This window comes from Mesocricetus auratus, unplaced genomic scaffold (genome assembly GCF_017639785.1).
Source record: "Mesocricetus auratus isolate SY011 unplaced genomic scaffold, BCM_Maur_2.0 Super-Scaffold_100015, whole genome shotgun sequence".
Taxonomy (NCBI): domain Eukaryota; kingdom Metazoa; phylum Chordata; class Mammalia; order Rodentia; family Cricetidae; genus Mesocricetus; species Mesocricetus auratus.
In genome coordinates this window covers 8,404,773-8,425,582 of record NW_024429198.1, presented here as the reverse complement: position 1 = coordinate 8,425,582, position 20,810 = coordinate 8,404,773, and the positions used below count along the sequence as shown (strand labels likewise).

Genomic DNA, 20,810 nt, shown 5'->3' with positions numbered 1-20,810 from the left:
CTGTATTATTTTCCTGGCTTCTTTACTGTAATAGGAGCTATACTAGAATAAGAGCCCATGGCTTGGGTCTGTCCACTACTTGAGCTGTACCTTTGTTGGGGGATTGAAGATGCCATTCATTTCTAGTGGTTTTTCTGAACTGTGTAGAACCCTGAGATGTGGAATCCCTCTTCCAGTGTCACTACTGTAGAGATAATGTGTCATCTCTCATCTTTACAGATGTATGGAAATGTATTCCAGAGTAATAGACGTGGGGTCCAGGGAGAGAGGGGCCTCCAGATAGAGGGGGCAGGGCAGGGCAAGCATGTATGGGTATAGATGGGTGTAGTTGGCTCACTGGTCTGCCCACAGCTTCAGAGATCCTAGGCTTGAAGGATACCTAAGGGATTCTGGCTCTGCCTTTGTCCACATCACATACACACACACACACACACACACACACACACACACACACACACACACACACACACACACACGCACACACACACACACCATGTAAGACAGTTCCAGACACCACACGCTGATCTTGTGGTGCTGAGGATATATAAATGTGGAGTTTCTGCTGAGGAAAGAAAGGGTACATTTATTTTCCATTCTTCATCAACAAACATTAAAGCATAACTATTTTGATTTAAACTCAAAGAAGAGGGAAAGCTGATGTTTGCATGGGAATCAAGGCCTTGCTTCCACCCTCAGAAATGGAACTAAAGGCAGGTAGACCCAGCTACAGTACCGCACATCATAGTGTTTGACTTTCCAAGCCCATCATGGATATTCTCTTTTAAGAGCAGCCTTAAACAAAGAACAACGTGGGTAGCCCTATGTTTCCCAGATACGAGTAAGAGAAATGTAATCTTAACCAGCTTTAGCAGCAAAGATATCAAGTGGCAAGTGGTCCCTTATTGTCCATACATCATCAAAGTCCCAGTTTCATTTTCTTTCTCACTTCTTACACTAAGCTCCAACTCAGACTGGTATCCTAGTGGCCGCGGCCATTCCAGACATCACACTCCCACTGACAGCATCCAGAGGAGGAGAAGGGTCCTGTGCATCCTGGTACCACTAAGGATGGGGCAGTTTCTCCAGAAGACCCCACACGCTCCCCATCACAACTCACTGACCAGTGCTGGCTCACTTACTCACTCTGAAAAGCACTGCTGACCACAACAGTGAGCCATTTATGATCACTGATCAACAGCTTGAAGGAAGATGATTGATTTCCCCAGCAGAAATCCCAGCCGAGAGTACAAGAATTTGAGTGTGTGCTGGGCAGACAATCCAGTGTTTTCTGCAACACAGTGATCATTCTTAAAACTGGTTGCTACTTGTATACTCTAATGGTTTTCAAACAATGATTTGCAGGTTAATTTTATTCAAATAGTATCTATGGTGGTTTGAACAGGTATGGCCCCATAGTTGCATGTGTTTGAATGCTTAACCCATAGGGAATAGCACTATTAGGAGGTGTAGCCTTGTTGGAGAAAGTGTGTCACTGTGGGGCTTTGAGGTCTCATATGCTCAAGCTATGCCCAGGCCCAGTGTGGTCCATGGTTTCCTTCTGTTGCCTGCAAATCCAGATGTGGAACTCTCAAATCCCTCTCTAGAACCATGTCTGCATGTATACCACCATGCTTCCTGCCATGACAATCATGGACTAACCCTCTGAAACTATAAGCCAGCCCCAGTTAAATGATTTCCTTTATTAGAGTTGCCATCATCATGGTGTCTCTTCACAGCAATAAAACCCAAGACAATAACTCAACCAGAAGTCTTAGCACCATAGAAAACCCATGGAAGGTTGTGGTTCAGGTTTATGGTTTGAAGATCTCAGGTAGAAACGCTCTTTGGTTACTTCCAACATTTTCCTATTCCTGATCACCTCTTGTCCTGATACAGTTGTCTTATATAAGACCAATATCTCTTGTGTGTTGAAGACAGCCCCAAGAGGTCAGCTGGCAAGATGGGAGCAGTATTTGTAGAATTTGGGCAAATTGGGAATCCAAGGAAGACAGCTGATCTGAGACTAGAAAAGTTAGGCACATGGCTAACAATAGGCTAAAGTGGGCCGACAGGGAGCTGAGAGCGAGGAGCTGTGGTCTAGGGATGACTCTGGAGCCTGCGTCCACGGCTGATATTGGCATTTAGGAGGAAATAAAGCCCACTGTTGCAGGGCAAAGGTGCTGGGTCAGGTTACACAAATGACAAAAGGCAGACAAAGCATGTAGGTCAAAGACTCTATGAGCTTCTTTTTGGATGGGGTGGATACAGGTGTACCACTTAAAATACTGGACACAAGGTCAAATTTGAATTTCAGATAAATGAATAATACTTCAATATAGCTGCATCTCGGTTACTACAAATACACTAAGGTATACATACTACTGTGTATAAGGTGCAGTGAAGCAGTCCTAGTTTTTTTTTTTAATCTGAAATTCATGTTTAATGGGACACTATTTCTTTTGACTTTTTGATTATTTGCATGTGGGTATGACATGTGTGCCATGACCTGTTTGTGGAGTCAGCTCTCTCTTTCCATCTTTATGTACTTGGGCGATTCGAATGAGAAATATCCCCCCACAGCCTCATGAATTTGGACACGCGGTCCCCAGTTTGTGGTGCTGTTTGGGGAGGTTAGTGTTAGGATGGGGAGTCTTGCTGGAGGAAGCATGCCCCTGGGGGAGGGCTGTGGGACTGTATAGTCTTACCCCACTTCTAGTGAGCTCTCTTTCTTCACTCGATGACACTGTGTGACCAGCAGCTTCCTGTTCCAATTACCTGCTGCCACGCCATTCCTACCACTGGGAACTCTAACCTTTAGAACCATAAGCCAAAAATCACATTCTGAAGTGGCTTCTGGTGACATTATTTTATCACAATGACAACAACACAAAATAACCTAATGCACATGGGTTCCAGAGACTGAATACTTTCATCGGGATTGTTAGACAGTCATTTCTACTCCCTGAGCCATCTTACCAGCCCCGTGCTGTGCTGAGTTGGTAGACCTAACGCTCACACACAAATAGCCAAAGAAGGATCCGCTGAAACATCATGATGTAAAAGTTGCTTTGTGTTCCCCTCAGCCTCACATGGGGCAGTCAGCCCCTCTTGCTCCACCCAATAGGTTTTTGGATAAACTATGGGCCACATCAATTACCCAAATCTCTCATTAAGACTACAGACATCTGTCTGTGGGCCATCACTGTTCCAGTTCTTGTTAGCCGGAATCTGGATTGGCCAGATCCAACCCAAAACAGGCTTAGGTGATTCTGAAACCTAGTCAGCCTTCTAAAGACCATTTTAGATTTTCATTTCTGGGGGTGAAGACATTGCTTTATTTATTGTGTTTGGTAAATATTGGTTGGGAGAAAGAATGACTCCCTGCTCTCTTAACCAGTGTTTATCTTGTGGGACTCAGGAAGACCAGGGGTGGAGAAGTGTCTCTTTCCATCTTCCTCCTGGCCTTGAGACTCGTGGGAAAGGATTTGGGTGAAAGGTGTGATGGAGATTCGTGGGGAGCAGTGAGAAGGCAGGCAAATGGCAGAACTAAGGAGGAGAGAGACAGCACCCCCGAGCCTGCCAGCCAGGGCCAAGAGCATCCACACTGGGGAGGAAGCCAAGTTCTTAATCACCTCCTTAGGCAAAAAGACTTGAGATTTCAAGTTGAGAACAAGCCTTCAGGTATTTTCACATGATTCCTTTAGACTCTGTCTTGGCATGGTCTGCACTGAGCATCTCAAGCAGAATGAGGTTGCACTTGGAATCCTCCAACCCGGCACCTAAGGCACATTGGAAATGCTTCAGCAGAACTCGGTGGGTGGCGGGTAATGGCCATCTTGCTAATCTTGGTGATTCCCCAGATCCTCTCCCAGTAGGGCTCAGGGATGTTGGTGTTAGCCTTCTATCCGTGAAGTTAAACCTAGAATGTACAGGGTTGCCTATATCTCCTCCCTAAAAGGACACCTGAGGGAAGGTGTTAATGAAAGAATGATGTAATGGATAACAGGCTGTGATCACTGATTGAGCAACAGGTCCCCTCTCAATCTGTCCCCTCATCTGTGTAGCTGGGGAGGCTGCCACAGGACTGCAGGGCTCTGGAAAAAGCTGGTGCTTTCTAGGATTTCTGCAGCATAAGGCACCTCAGTGGGGCTCCAGGTCAAGGGTGGAGAAGAGAATATGCTTCCGTTGACTTTGCCCTTGTGACTTTGGTCCTGCCCCCTCAAGCCTCGGCTTCCTCCAAGCAGTCACATGCACCGCTGTGAGTAGATCAGACGTGTTGGTGAGTCCCCACGGTGTGAGCATGAGCACCCATTTGTTTCCTGTAGTTACACCAAACCTGGAAGGTGTCAGTCTTTGTCCATTCGTGCTATAACAAAGTACTGGGTTGCTTATGAAGAAATTATTAATTGTCTCACTTTGGGAGGTTTGGGTACAAGGTAAAATGCCAGCAGAGTGCTGTGCTCTGTCACCAGGTCCTCTGGAAGAGACGAAGGCTATTGTCTGATCTGTAGGAACAAGAGTCCTAATGTAGTTCCATCCTGCCCTTTAATGTAAAGGCACCACCCATCCGTGAGGACAAAAATCCTTAGGCACTAACTTCCCCCCCCCCGGTTTTTCGAGACAGGGTTTCTCTGCATTGTTTTGGAGGCTGTCCTGGAACTTGCTCTGTAGACCAGGCTGGTCTGGAACTCACAGAGATCCGCCTGCCTCTGCCTACTAAGTGCTGGGATTAAAGGCGTGCTCGACCAATGCCCGGCAAGGCACTAATTTCTTAATCCCACCCCCAAGCAAGCTTCACTTTCAAGATTAAGACGGGAATTTGGAAGAGACACATTGTGACCATGCAGTGACCTTAATACATAAGAGCATATGCAAGGCTCCCTCCTCACAACTCTGAACTTAGAAATAAGGCAAAAAAAATTAACATTAAGATTAAACTGTAAGTACTGCTGTATGGTAAAACATACCACCCAATACCTAAGGTGAAGAAAAATACCCAGGAAAATATATAGAATCTAAAGCTAGAATCACAGTCATCTAGAAGGTGGAGAGATAGACTGGAGTGTGATTGTGCCTATAAGAGATAAAAACCAGTCTTTACTGATGCAACCGACCGCGGATGGGAAAAGTGGACTGAACAGAAGGGGATGGTTAGTGTAGACCAGGAAGGAGACCTGCGGAAGGCAGGAACCAGCTGATGCTTTTCTCCATGGTGTTGCAGAGAGAGAAGTCTCTCCTCCATGAAGTGCAGGCTGTAGAAGCTGCCTGAGCCCAGGGCCCTTCCTCAACTCCTTGCTCTGGGGTTTGCCTGCTCGGCATCCCAGTCCTCAAGGGAAAGCTTGCACTGATTGGGTCAATGCAAATAGTCTGCCCACTTGGTAATTGAATTTCCAATTGGAAAAATCAATGATGGAGCTTTCTTGCTGGGGCACCTTTCTGAGTGCACAGAGGATTTGTGCTCAACGCCTAGGGTCCTGAATGCATGGGTGCGGCAAAGTCACAGGTGAAGTCAACTAACAGCATGGCATGTCCTTGGCCTGCCCTTGGTTTCCTGCAGGGGTCTCTTCTAGTTATGCACATACTTCTGCAGGCCTCAACAGGATGGTAAGTGAATGAAGAAAAAAAAAAAAGAAAAAGGAATATGACCATTCTCAGGTTTATTATAGATAAAAGGGTAGAGACATCTGGGAGAGTGGACACAGCAGACTGAGCTGTGCCATGTGGGGAGAGGGGGAAGGGAAGGGAGACGGGAGGGCAAGGGACCAGGTGCAGCAGCTGGGAGACCCAAAGGTACAAAAAAGGCAGGCCACCAAAATGGTTGGATTATGTGGGGAAAGGGCAACCTGGACTGGAGCATGTTAGGGTGGGGGGGGGGGTATGCCAGCCGGGAGGGCCCTGTGAGGGACTGGGGGATGAAGGGAGACCCACTTTGACGTGTTAAATAGGCACTTCAGCCTTCTATCCCAGGTTTGAAACCTAACTGTAAGCTACAGTGGTCCAGCCTCCTCACTTTCTCTGGCCTCTGTAGGTTTACGGGGATGCCCTATGTAGAGCCTTCTTGGATGATTTTCAGCCTCACCCCTCTGTTTACATGCTCGCCCACCTGTTCCGCAGATTGTTCGTTTCTCTTACAATCCTGTCAAAGGCCAAGAGAACACAGGCATTCCCTGGGGGCCTCTGAGAGTTGAGGCTAGAGCATCACTCTCCTTCACAGTCGTTCCTTCTGAATCCTTCTGAGGTCACAACTGGAAGGGGTCAGATGGGGACTCGCTCGGCACTCACTCCCAGGGACTCTGTCTCGCCTTGTCCTTGTCTGAGGCCTTTCCCACAGGAAGGCCTGGGAAAGGGGCCTGCTTCCCAAAGAACTGTTCAGCCAAACCTTTCTGCTCCATGATCTTTGGGTTTCCTCTGAGGATTCTTCCTGCACCAGGCCTTCCGGCGCTGACCCCACAAGTGAGCAGTCTGGGAAGAGAAGGGGGTGGGGAGCCAGCTTCAACCGCACTAAGGCCCATGCCAAGTTGGAGAGCATGTGGGGCCTCAGTAGAAACAGGATTTCCTGTGGACCAGCCCTCAGGCGACTTCTTCCCCACTTCTTGAAACCTTCATTCTGCCTCCTGCTCCAAAGAGCTTTTATTCTGTGGGATATATTTCTTCTTGTCTGTGAAAGCACTGGGCTGGGTTGTAGGCACATGGATGTAAAACCACCCCTGGGGCTCCCTCCTCCCTCTCTCTTGGCAGATACTCAAAGTCTGATAAAGCCATTTGGCCCATCTCCTCTGTAGTTTAAAACTTCCATGTGTTGTGGTTATGCTTCTTAATGAGCCTAGCAACTCCGTTCCTGCTAGCTCATCTCCAGCATCCTGGAGGATGCTGCAGCTGGGAAGAGATGTCATTAGACCCCTTATTTGTCAGATTAGGAAACTGAGGCCCAAAGATTTTCACTGACTTGCCTGGGGACGACAGTTAGATAATACCATGCGTTGCTGACTATTAGAAATGTTTGTGCTGTTAATTAACGATGAGGTCAGATCCTGTGCCGTTGTAGGCTAAGAATCTAAATACAGTAAACAGGTTATATACCTAAGTTCTAAGGATAAGAAGTATGGTAAATATGGCTCGGGAGATAGCTCAATGGATAAAGGGCTTGCTGTACACGTATAAGAACCCATGTGAATGACAGGTAGGAGTGGCAACCCACCTATAATTCACCGTTGCCTGGGAGTCAGACGAGGGACCCCTGGAATGAGATGCCTATCTAGACCAACTGTGTCTGTGAAGCTCTGAATTCATTTAAGGGGCTCCCGTGGAGAGTGATTGAGAAAGACTGTTAACATCAGTCTCTATCCACACGTACACACACACACACACACACACACACACACACACATACACACGCACACGCACACGTGCACGTACATGTGAACAACCATGCACGCACATACCCACCATGTGCGCATACACAAACTGTAATAAGAAAAAGAGTGTCTAGAACAGCCGTTTGTTCAGAAGGAACTTGTAAAAGAACTGTCCTTTTAAAGTGAAGACTACCACAGTGTGATAGAGGGAACGGACGAATGTGTAGTGTGTGCTGATGGTTAGCTCTACAGTGGGTTGGTGGCATCAGGGCTGTCAAGGCCACAAGACGAGGACAGGATGGTCTGATTGTAATGCAGTCACCATGGCCTCAGAGTTGTCTGGCTGTCTACACAGAAGTTGGTGCTACTCCAGGTCCGTTGCCTGTTCAGCAGCCACTATTTAAAAGTATGGAATTGTCACTGAAGAGCTGTGCATGTGGTGTCTTGTATTTCCTCCTTTCCAGGCTTTATGTTGTTTGAGAACCAACGTATCTGAGCTCTAGAAGCAATTAACCCAGAACTGGCTAAAACCTGATCTTCCAGGGAAACAGCTTTGGACAAGACTTCAAACTCGTTTTTTAGTATTGGAACTCGTGGCAGATATATTTTAGATGAAGGTGTAGAATGATAATCGTTCATACTCTTCATCTTAATCTTCTATTTATTTTTATGTATGTGGGTGTTGTGTCTGCATGTGCATCTAATGTACCACACAAGTGCAGTACTTGAGGAGGACAGAAGTGGGCATTTTATCCCCTGGGCCTGGAATTTAGACAAATGTGAGCCATTGTGATGGTGCTGGGAATTGAACCCTGGTCCCCTGGAAGAGCAGTGTGCTAGCTATCTGTACATCAACTTGGCACAAGCTAGGGAAATTTGGGAAGAGGGACCTTCAACTGAGAAAATTCTCTTATCAGACTGGGCTATGAGCAAGACTGTGGTACATCATTTTCTCAATTAGTCCTTGATATGGGAGGGCCCAGTTCTTTGTGGGCCTGGTATAAGAGAGCAGGCTGAGCAAGCCATGAGGAGCAAGCCAGTAAGCCACGCCCTCCATGGCCTCTGCTTCAGTCGTACCTCCAGGTTCCCGCCCGTGAGTTCCTGCTCTGACTTCCTCCATGATGGACTGTGAAGTGGAAATATAAGCAAAATAAACCTTGTCCTCCCCAGACTGCTCTTCGGCAAAAGAAACCCTAATCAGAACAGGCTGTAAGTACTCTCTACCCACTGAGCCATCTCTCCAACCCCCCAACTGCTTTCTTATGCACAGCCTGGAGAGAGGGCATTCATGAGTGTACCCGATTTTTGCCTTAAAAATAATAACAACTTATTTTATGCGTATGAGTATTTTGCCTGCATGTGTGTCTGTATAGACATGTGTGCCTGGTACCCAGGGAATCCAAGAGAGGATTCACCTAGAATTGTGAGCCACCATGTATGTGGCTGCTGAGACTCGAACTCCAGTCCTCTGAAAGAGCCATCTCTTCAGCCACCGGTCTCTGTCTCTAGTCACTCAAACATACCTTTGTTTTCATGTATAGCATAGATGTCTCATCCCCAACGAGTGGGGTTCCAAGCCTCATTCAGTTGCCATACCCAGATCAGAGCCCAAGTACATGCTGTTACTTAAATCTCTCCAGCTATTCTAGATATGGCTCCCTGGAGTAAGCCTACCAGGTTCACAGATAATCCCAGGACAGGTACAAAATAATTGCCACCAAACTTCAATTTATGAAAGGGAAGACAGAAATCATAAGGGCTGTTGTCTGTAGCAATGAGCAGATCCACCAGTGCCAGCAGAGCAAGAGTTCACACACTGGCCAGATGACAGCTCCCTTCTCCAGAAGGTAGTCACATCTGTGGACTGCCATGGCCCTCATCTCCATATGGAATCCATTCCTGTTTCTTATCCTTTATGCCCACCCCCTTTTGGGGACATCAGGAGGGCACCCTTTTTGGGGACAAAATATTCCCTAGGCTATTGTTTGTTAATGTAAGTTTCAGGGAGATAAAGACTTTCAAAACTACTCCACCAGCTGGAAAGATATCAGTGGGTAAGAGCATTGGCTGCTTTTGTAGAGGGGCTGGATTGAGTTCTCAACACCTACATGGTAGCACACACTATCTACACCTCCAATTCTAGGGGATTGAATGCCTTCTTGTGACTTCAGTGGGTATCGGGAATCATGTGATATATACATATATATATGCATTTATATATGCAAAACACTCGTACACAAAAATAAATCTAAAGCAAATTTAAAGAATTAGCTTCAACACTAACTAAACCATCAATACTCTGTGAATCATCACACACGCATGCTACACCCACACAGACACAAATACCACATACACACGTACTACACACATGTATATACACACACCACATATACACATAATTCCACATAAATACCACACATACACACACATGCACACACCACATGCATACACTTATCATAATTCACTACACACACACACACACACACACACACATAGGAATCACATTATTCAGGGTGTTATAAACCAGGTTTGAGGTGTTTGAGCAAATGATTCCCTCTCCCTGTCGGTAGGTGTCTCTTCTGTGTGTTTCTGCTCGGTCCTTCCTTTCTGGCTCCGGAGTTGCACCCATCTCCCTAAGTGGTAGCATCATGACAAGCTTCTTACTTTGTGTGACTTGAGCAATTGAAACAGTGACTTCTGATGTGTAATCTCATTTTTTTTCAAATATACTTAAAATTATTTGCTAGTAGCGCCCAGCTCACCCCCTTCCAATAAAACTGGTTTTCATCACACTCTAAGGGTCTACAATATGGGCATCTTTGGAAGTTTATGCTGCGTGCTGAATGTCCAGAATGTCTTCCAAAGCAAAGTCGTGTTTCTATCCATTTGTTGTATACCTCCTTGTGGAACTGACGTTCTCTAGATTTTGCTACAAAAGACAAAACAATGATCTAATTTTATTCCTGCTATTGTCCCTAACTCCACTGTTCCTGTCAGCACAGAAATGCCATCCACGGCATGACAGTTGGCAGTTTGTTCAAATATTTCACATTCCATATGTAAGCCCAGCACTATCCAGTCTGCAGCCTTGAGTCCCTGACACCTGCCTCCTGGCCTCTTGCTCAGTCAGTCCCATGGTTTAGGTTCCGCTGCTCTAGCTCTTCCACTCAGGTACCTGCTGTTGGTAATTTTCACTCTTTCCTCTTGGCTCCCAAATAAATACACACCATGTACCTGTTGCCTTTGGGCTTTTTCCTTTTCTTTCTTCTGTACATCTTACTTTCACCTTTACTCCTGTGGCTGCTGTCATCTTCCTCTCCTTGTTCTTGCTCCTTCCTTCCTCCTCCCAGATTTCTCCTGTCTATTCTCTCTGCTTGCCAGCCCCACCTGTCCCTCTCCTGCCTCGCTGTGGTCCATTCAGCATTTTATTAGAACGATCAGATGTTTTAGACAGGCAAAGTAACACAGCTTCACAGAGTTAAACAAATGCAACATAAAAATGCCACACAACTTTGGATCATTAAAACAAATGTCCCACAGCATAAACAACTGTAATACATCTTTAAATAATATCCTACAACAGGTACCGAGTTCTGTATTTTTTGACGTCTAATCAGACAAATCATTGGGTTTAAGAAAAGCCAGATGAAGGCAACTTTAAAAACCTGGAGCTGTAGTCTTCCTTTCATTTCTGCTTCTCTTCCTAAAGGTCTTGGTATCAGCCACACCTAATGATTTCTTCTTATTTCATTGATCAGCTTTATGCTACATAGCTATCTGTACCCGCACTCAGTGATGTGTTTCACCTGAATACCTTGCTACTCCCATAGAAGGGAGGGAGGGCGCATGTCAGGTGGACAGCCACAAACTCCTGATGTAAGCTGTGTTTATTTGTCACAGGGACCCTGTTGGTCGCCATGGAACAGGGTCCCTCAGCAGGCTGGGTGCTGACCTGGGTGAGGAGGGTGGCCTGTCAGAAGCAGGCAGCATGCTGATAGAGAAAGAAGAAGGCCAGGACTGCCCTGCCCCCCATATTCCATCCCAGTGGTTTTGTAGAGAAGTTCTGATATATCTAAGAGCACACGTTCCTGAAGTTGAAACCTACGCTCATGTGACTTGGTGAGCATAACCATACACACAGTAGGGCTCCCTTTGCTAGAACTCTTGACAGTACTTCTGAAAGGAGAAAGTGATAGCAGCTCTGAGAGAGTCACCCCTGGCCTAAGCTTGGCAGTTGGTCTCTTCTGAATGTATAGAGTCACAGGCAATCATGAGTCTGTGCAGTCTATAACTATTCATTTTTTTATTTTTATTGTTTCAAGACAGGGTTTCTCTGTGTAGTTTTGTAGACCAGGCTGGCCTCAAACTCACATAGATCCACCTGCCTCTGCCTCCTAACTGCTGGCTTTAAAGGTGTGCGCCACCACCAGCTGGCTACTATTCATCTTTTTAGGGCAACCCCAAAGTTGTCTTCTCCAGAGAAACATTTTCTAAGCTTCTGAGTGAGAAGATGGGACCTGCCCTTCGCTGACCATGTGATACACTGTGGCCAGTGACAGCATTTGTGCCTTCCTGCCAGGGGCAGGATCTTACCCCCTCAGAGTTCTGCATGGTGCCTGACACATAATAAGTCCCCCGGGGAAGGTTAATCAAATGCAGTTGCCAACTGAGTTTCTCCATCAAAGAAAATTCTCACCTCCATTCCCCATAAATCTAGAAAAATGATTCCTTTCACTCTCCCTTCTGAACTTCATTTTCTCTCAGAGAAAGTCAATAAAAACCGTGCCATCTAGGGTGGAAAACATTCTCCAGTCTTCTCGGGAAGTGACCTAACAACGAATAATAACAAACAGGAGACGGTGTCAGTAATAAACGACCTTATTACTTGGTCCCCCAAAAGAGATTTCCAATACCGTGCACTTTGAGCTTCCAGAGAACTTGAGTGTCAGCTATTAATTAGTTCCAAAAAAATCAAAAGCTTAACAAATACCCTCTACATAATCACATGGCTATTAAAAAGAAACATAAGATCAAAGATCATCCATACATGTACCAAGACTGAAAGTCATCTTTGGCCAAAGTAAGTAACGCCTTTTCCTGCTCCTCACAGGCATATTATAACTGAATGAACAAATCAAAGCACTTCTAGCCTAAGAACCTTCACGATTTGCCTTTCTCCATCATGAAGATGAGAAAGATAAGCTAAACTTCACCCAAGTTCTCTCCACCTCAACAGAAATGTCCTCAAACACGGTTACACTGTCCTGTTCATCCGTGTGTGTGTGTGTGTGTGTGTGTGTGTGTGTGTGTGTGTGTGTGTGTGCCCTACCTCTGTTCAGTGCCTGTCACATTGTAGACTCAATAATTTAAAAAAAGTTGTAAAGATCCTTTAAATTAAATTTTAATGGCTTGTGATTCAAGGTGTTAGTCACAGTTCAGATGATTCTATATATAAAAATAGACTGTGTCATCAGCAAAACACTCTTTAATGTCTCATTGAGGGAGCAAAACTCAGGAATGGAGACTTTTTTTCCTGGTGTCAGTTTGCATTCATCAATTCATTCAGGGAGTATTTGCTGAATATCTATTAAGACCCAGGCCTTTAAGTCATTATAAGTCCTTTACTGGATATGCCTGACACAGGTATCGCCACGTTTAATTTTTGAATGTTTTATAAAGAAAGACTGGGAGTGGGCATATACCTTTGATCCCAGCACTCGGAGGCAGAGACAAGTGGATCTCTGTGAGTACAAGGCCAGCCTGGTCTACAGAGTGAGTTCCAGGACAGCTAGGGCTACACAGAGAAAGCCTGACTCAAAATGATAATAATAATAATAATAGTTAATTAGATTGTTGTACTAGTCAGGACTTGAACTTGGCACTGGGAATATATTATCAGTAAGGCAAATTTATTATCACACTATAGAGGAATTGTAAGTAAAAGATGTTAGGGGCTGGCAGTTAGCACGGTGGGAAACTGAAGATTCAGGTATTGGGTTAGATCCCTTCCCAAAGCCATTCTAGAATAAATGGAATTAGTATAGAATAAATCTATGATACTTAACAGAATCAACAGAACTTGCTGGCAGCCGAGTTCACAAAATAAACCATCCCCTAATCCAAACCATGGCTCCTCAGCAAAGCTGGGATAGCGTTTTTTTCCTTGAAAATTGTGCCAGGCTGGGGACAGGAGAAGGACTCTCCCTCCCTCCCTCCCTTCCTTCCTTCTTTTTTGGTTTTTCTGAGACAGGGTTTTTTTTTTGTGTAGCCCTGGCTGTCCAGGCTACTCCATTTGTAGACCAGGCTGGACTCGAACTCATAGAGCTCTGCATGCCTCTGCCTCCCAAGTGCTGGGATTAAAGGCGTGAGCCACCACTGCCGAGCCTGGGTCCTACTTTCTGAAAGAGGCAAAAGTATGGATTTGGAACTAGAATTCCAGATGGCAATCTTTGGTGTGTACTGAGTAGAAATCATCCTGGCGCTAGATGGAGCTGATCACGAGAGGGCAGAGGTAAGAGCTAGGTGAGAAGGCAGGACTCTTCCTAGCATCCCTTTTCCTCACTTTAGCCATCCTACATGACCCCAAATTCCAGTCCCCCCAACCTCCCCCCACCTTTTGAGACAGCATCTTGCTGTATAGCTCTGACTGGATTAGAATTCTCTACCAGCCAGGCAATCCTCCTGCCTCTCGCTTCTTCTTGCATCCTTGGAATACTACCAAGCCCAGCTAAATCCCATTTAAAACATAATTAGGGGCCAGCGTGAAAGATTCTAAGCTGAAAGCACATGCTGCCTGAGCATGCCGTTGAGTTCAATCCCCAAAACCCACAATAGGTGAGAACTGACTCCCTAAAATTGTCCTCTGGCTCACACACATACATATATGTATGCATGCACAGAGGCACACCGGCAGGCATGCAATGTGTGCACAAATGTACCAATACTGTTCTGGCTGGTTTTATGTCAACTTGACGCAAGCTAGAGACATCAGAGAGGAAGGAGCCTCAGCTGAGGAAATGCCTCCATGAGATCCAGCTGTAAGACATTTTCTCAATTAGTGATCAATGGGAGAGGAACCAGACCATGGTGGGTGGTGCCATCCCTGGGCTGCTGGTCCTGGGCTCTATAAGAAAGCAGGCTGAGCAAGCCAGGGGCCGATCCGTTTGAGTTCCTAACCTGACTTCCTTCAGGGATACACAGCGATGTGGAAATGTAAGCTAAAGAAACTCTTTCTTCCCCAACTTGCTTTTTGGTCATGATGTTTTGTTGCAGCAATAAAAATCCTAACTAGAACAGATACTAATACTAGCAAACAAAATAAACTAAGTTTCAGCTACTTAGGCCAAGTGTAGGGGTCCACTCCTGGAACCCTAGCATTTGGGAGTCAGGAGCAGGAAGCTAGCCACTTTGAGACCAGCCTGAGCTACTTGCCCCCCCCCCCCCCCGAAAAAAAACACAACAAAAAACTAAAATGAACAAAAAAGAAAGCAAAAAACAACAAAGTTGTACCTGCAGCTCGTGGACATAGGTTTGCCCTTGGCCCCGAGGACAGTTCCCAATACCAAGACAAGCAAAACTACTCAAAAGGTATGTGTGATGGATCTCAATAAAGAAACTGCTAAGGTTACTGCTCCTTTATCAGGGAGAAGGTTCTTTTGGTTTGTTTTCCAAGACAGGGTTTTTTTCCTGTAGCAGCTCTGACTGTCCTGGAACTCGCTTTGTAGACCAGGCTATCCTTGAACTCAGAGACCTACCTGTTTCTGCCTCCCGGATGCTGAGATTAAAGGCATGCACCACCACACCTAGCAGGGAAAAGGGTTTTGTTTGTGAATAAGAGAAAAGAGACTGTTCAAAGGCACCTGGAGACGTCGAGAGCAGAGGAAAAGAGACTGGACACAGCCAGGGCTAGGGAAGGGGAGAGTGGAAGCGAATAGTGGAGACAGTGAGGTAGCAAAAGGTAGTGAACAGAGCGTAGCGGAGCAGAGGGATTGCACAGGTAGGAAGTGGATTATAGGAGGACCAGGAACTGAGGGAGGGAAGGACCTGGACGCTAGTGTGGACTCTGAGATGAGTAGCAGGTTCCCTTGTGATACTGAGGGAACCCGGAGGCCACAAGGACTTTGATATTCAGATAGCCACTGCAGGTGTGTCAATAAATAGCCATCCTTTAGGGGATGAAAAGCCAATTCCTCACAAGCTCCTGAGGAATGCTGGCTTTGATCAGTTGCTAGAAATCCTCCTGTAGTCCAGCCTGAGACCTAACAAAAGGAAGAGGGCAGAGGAGGAAGGGAGGGAGGGGGACTTCAAACAAGAGTAGTCAATGAACTTAAAAAGATTGGTTCATCTTGGGTCATTTGTCCATCTGTATCTGGCCACTTTGGGTCATGGGGTTGCCATCAAAAGACTAGATGACTCCTAAAAGACTACACTCTAGCCCTGACATGGGGTGAGGGAGTGGAAGCAGTTGTCGGAGGAAGAAAGTTATTGGAAAAGTGGAGAAATATTCAAAGATTGTCTCCCTCCCTCCCTCCCTCCCTCCCTCCCTCTCCCCCCCCCTCTCTCTCTCTCTCTCTCTCTCTCTCTCTCTCTCTCTCTCTCTCTCTCTCTCTCTCGGGTCACCATTTAGACCAGGCTGGCCTTTAACTCATAGAGAACTTCTTGCTTGTCTCCTGTGCTGGGATTAAAGGTGTACATCAGCAGATACTTAACCCTATTCTCAGGTATACACAACCGTTTTGTTCCGTTCCTACCACTGAGACGTCTTCCGCCTTCCCTCCAGCTCCTTTTTCTATGAATACTCATTTTCCTGTGATTTTAGTGTAACAAGAGAAGCAAAGGCATTCTCAGCTGCTTGGCAGTTGTTTAAGATGACTCAGAGCAGAAGTTAGACAGTTTTGTAATACAACTTAAGAATCTCTCTTCCCGAAATCTGAAATCGGAATTGGGCCAGAATCTGAAATGTTTTCAACACTGACTGGATACTCAGGTGGAAAATTCTGTGCCACAAAGTCTTCATCTTAAAATTGTTTGAAATAGCTTATGAAGCTGCTATCATATTCTCATATGTAGAAGGCATTAAACAACTAAGTCAATTCTATGTTGGGATGTAGATCCGTCCCAAAATATTATGGATATGAAAATATTTCAAAATGTAAACTCATCTAAAGTCAGAGACTGTTGTGAAATATTATTTTAACTGGGCAAAGATGTGTTACATTTGTTTATGCTGAGGAATATTACTTTAACTATGTAAAGATGTGTTACTTCTATTTATGCTGTATTTGTTTAATGATGTAAGGACGTGTGTTTAATTATGTAAAGATATGCTGCATCTGTTTCACCTTGCCTGCCTAAGGCACCTGATTGGTCTAATAAAAAGTTGAATGGCCAATAGCTGGACAGAAAAAGGGATAGGAGGGCTACCAGGCAGAGAGAATAAATAGGAGAAATGTAGGTTCAAGAAGGGAGGAGGAGAATGAGGGAGACACCTGGGGCAAGAAGCCAGGCAGATGCCAGACAGACATGGAGAAGTGAAAGATAAACATAAGAAAGGTAAAAAGCCCGGAAGCAAAAGATAGGTAAAGAAAAACTGGTTAATTTAAGAGAGCTAGCCTAAGCTAGGCTGAGCATTCAAAACTAACAGTTTTTGGAAGCTGGTTAGTGGCCCAAAAGAAAAAGCCTGGTACAAGAAACACCTGGCCTCAAGCATCTCTTGTGGGCTACTCTCTGTACTGCGTGCCTATACTAAGTGTGGGTCTCCCACCACATCCGGTGAAACTACGGTGTATGAAATGTTGATCCTGAAAAGAGAGAGACCAGGAATCATCAATTACTAACACAAGTACTTGTCACCCTTCATGGCTGATCATTGCAAGCTTCAAAAACCTACTCTTCTGAGATCAGTTATCCCATCAGAGACACAGAGGCCAATCCCAACAGCCCAATCAGTTGTTAACTGTTATATATAGGTCTCCAATTAGATTCCCATCTCAAGCCAAATAGCTGTGATAATTTAAATTAATTTTGAGTAGCTTGAAGCTGACAGCCCTAGCATTAAAATAAATGCTTTTGTTACGGAGGTAATTTATTTACATGGTGATGGCAGCTGTCTCCTCTCTTGGATCCCTTTTCAACCAAATCATGCAGTCTCAAAAGAGGTGACACACTTAGAAAAGGATGAAAAGTGGTTCCAGCATCTTCCCGAACCTTTCCTGGGGTCTCTTCATGCAACCTCCTGGTTAGATGTATGTTTGATGGCATATTGATGGGAGAAAGGGCATTTCACTTCCCTATTGATCAAAGAAATTTCCTGGAGAAGGGGTGGTGTTCCAGAAGGTGTGTGTCTCTGTTTCAGTATGTGTGTGTCTCTGTTTCAGTGTGTGTGTGTGTCTCTGTTTCTGTATGTGTGTGTGTCTGTTTCTGTGTGTGTGTGTATGTCTGTTTCTGTGTGTGTGTGTACGTTCAGTCTGTGTGTTCAATGTAGGAGAGTTATACTGGGGATGAGCATGGAGAAAGGAGGTACTTGGTTTCTGAACGTTCCTGTGTCTTTCTCACAAGGCTGGCTTTTGTAACTCCAAGTTTTGTTCTTTCTCTTCCTCTCCCAGGTGTGAATGAGCCCAGGCACCAAGCTGCCACTGCTGAAGAAACATTTCCATGTCATTTGCATGACCCCTGCTGTGAAATGAACCAAGCAAGGACTTGTCAGAGATTTCCTTCCCTCCCTTGCTGAGCACTCCGGAGCCATTGTTCCAGTGTTGTTTAATTGTGTCCTGTCCTCCTCTTGCCAAGGCAAACATCCCAGTCTCTGAGGAGGGATCCCCAAGCTCGTAGGCTGGCCTGAACATGAACATGGGCAAAGCTGATGACTGTGAGCGTTCCCAAGGGACACGGATCCCCATGGGGTCCAGTCTGCAGAAGCAGGACCTCTCATGATGCTGGTGTCTGGGAGTGAGCACTATGCCCATCACCCAGGACAATGCCGTGCTGCACCTGCCCCTCCTGTACGAGTGGCTGCAGAACAGCCTGCGGGAGGGTGGGGACAGTCCGGAGCAGCGGCTCTGCCAAGCGGCCATCCAGAAGCTGCAGGAGTACATCCAGCTGAACTTGGCTGTGGATGAGAGTACAGCCCCACCTGATCACAGTCCTCCAGAGATGGAGATCTGCACAGTGTACCTCACCAAGCAGCTGGGGGACACTGAGACTGTGGGGCTCAGTTTTGGAAACATCCCTGTTTTCGGCGACTACGGTGAAAAGCGTCGAGGGGGCAAGAAGAGGAAAACCCACCAGGGTCCGGTGCTGGACGTGGGCTGCATCTGGGTGACAGAGCTGAGGAAAAACAGCCCAGCAGGAAAGAGCGGCAAAGTCCGGCTGCGGGATGAGATCCTCTCCCTGAACGGTCAGCTCATGGTTGGAGTTGACGTCAGTGGGGCCAGGTAAGCGGGAGGATCACCAGCCAGCGTGGGGCCCACTTAACTTTTTATTTGGGTCTGAACCTATAGGCTTATGGGTTCCCTGGAAAGAGGCCAGTGGCTTTGATCCCCTACAGGAAGTCCTAGGCTCCTATTGCCTCATAACATCCTCACAGTTATAGCAGATGACAAGGAAACTTGGTTTTTCAAAGCTCGCTTCCTAGAAAATACCATTTGTTGCGCAACATCTGCTGTAGTGGGCATTTGTCAGTCAGTAGCTCGTCGAATACCTGGGTGGTTTGTCTTATTACTGTTTTCTTTTTTGGTCCATTCATTAAGAGCACCTAGTCTCAAAACATTTCCCTTTCTCTGACATTTGGGGTCAAGAGAAAATAAACTCTGGTGAAACCATAAGCAACATTCCATTGAGCTAGACTATATCCTTCAGCCCGGCATCTCACTGGCAATCAGAAACCCAAGGCTGTGGTCCCAGATGTGTGTCATCTGCCCATTACTTCGCCTACCATAGGCACAGGACTCCCATAGACTCAGAGTGCAGACGCCCATCCTGGCATTCCTGTATTTTCTACCTGTGCCCCCTGCCCAACATTGTAGGAAGTTAAGACAGGACAGTTGTGTTTCCCTGGTGAGTCAGCTTCCCAGAAGCATTGTTGGGTTCAGAGATAGGCTAGATGGCCTCTTAGCACTCTGAACAGCTGCCATGCTTACAGTTTGTCCCAGTGAAAACACAAAGACTGAAATCGGCCATGGTGAAAGCTAAAAGCTGCAGGGTAGAGTCTAGTAGCAACCCCATGCCCGTTTTCAGTTGCCCCCTAGTCCATGGTACTCGGAGGTCCCCACATGGAGTATTGTCACCAGCAAAGTTCATATGAGGCTTGGTGTCCAGGGCTCCTATGGGGGTTGGTCATGTGGGCCTGACCTTACTCTCACTGAGTCTGTAGTCCCTCCAGTGATAATTAATACATGGGGCTCAGAGTTCCCACAAAAACCACATACGTGGTTAGTAAACACTATGGGGTGTTGTCCCAGATACATGGGACACATTGTCCTAGATGCACAGGATATTCCAAGGGCTTACATGCTGCCTCCCAGGGCTAGTCAGAAGCTAGTCTTTTCCTTGGCATGCATGTGGGTTGAATGCCTCAGACCTTCTGAGTTCACCCTCTGCTGTGCACCTGGAGTCCTAGGTACTACCCATTGCCTCATTACAACTCAGATGTTAACAGAAGAAGACAAGAAGACTAGCTAGATATCGTCAGGCTCACTTCCTCGCTCTTTTTTATAATTAATTTATTTTTACATTCCTGTCCCAGTTCCCCCTCCTTCCTCTCCCCCCACATCCCTCCCCTCACCTCCCATCTGATTCTCAGAGAGGGTAAGTTCTCCCCTAGGAAGTCTTAATCTATCGCACTATGTCTAGGCTGACCAAGGTATCTCTTCATATAGAATGGGCTCCACCAAGTCAATTTGTGCATTAGAGTTTTAGATCTTGGACTCACTGCCAGTGGCCTCATGCATTGTTCCAACTATACCATCGTCACCTATATTACTGGAGTCTAGTTCGGTCTTTTGCAGGTTCCCCATTTGTCAGACCTGAGCCAGTGATCTCTCACTAGCTGGGGTCAGCTGATTCTGGTTTTCCCACCACGGTCTTGATTCCTTTGTTCATATCACTCCTCTCTCACTTCGATTGTACTCCAGGAGTTCCGCCCAATAGTTATTTGTGGATTTCTGCACCTACTACCTTCTGTTTCTGGAAGAGGGTTCTAGCTTCTCTGGGGTTGTGGAGTGTAGGCTGAGTACCTTTTATTTTATGTCTGGTATCCACTTATGAGTGAGTTCATACTATATTTGTCTTCCTGGTTCTGGGTTACCTCACTCAGGATGTTTTTTTTTCTAGTTCTGTCCATTTGCCTGCAAATTTTAAGATGTCATTGTTTCTTACTGCTGAGTAGTACTCCATTGTGTAAACGTACCACATTTTCTTTATCCACTCTTCAGTTGAGGGGCATCTAGGTTGTTTCCA

At 46.0% G+C, this 20,810-nt stretch overlaps 1 protein-coding gene across 6 annotated transcripts in view; it reads left to right on the top strand.

The window, feature by feature from the left end:
* The window catches only part of Pdzd2 (PDZ domain containing 2), a 366,700-nt gene that overhangs the window by 129,380 nt on the left and 216,510 nt on the right, over positions 1–20,810 (top strand). For all 6 annotated transcript variants that reach the window (XM_005078018.4, XM_040757639.1, XM_040757637.1 and 3 more), the window contains one exon: positions 17,960–18,787. In XM_005078018.4, coding sequence (XP_005078075.1) covers positions 18,312–18,787 — 476 coding nt within the window. In that variant the 5' untranslated portion in view covers positions 17,960–18,311. The remainder of the gene's footprint in view (positions 1–17,959; positions 18,788–20,810) is intronic.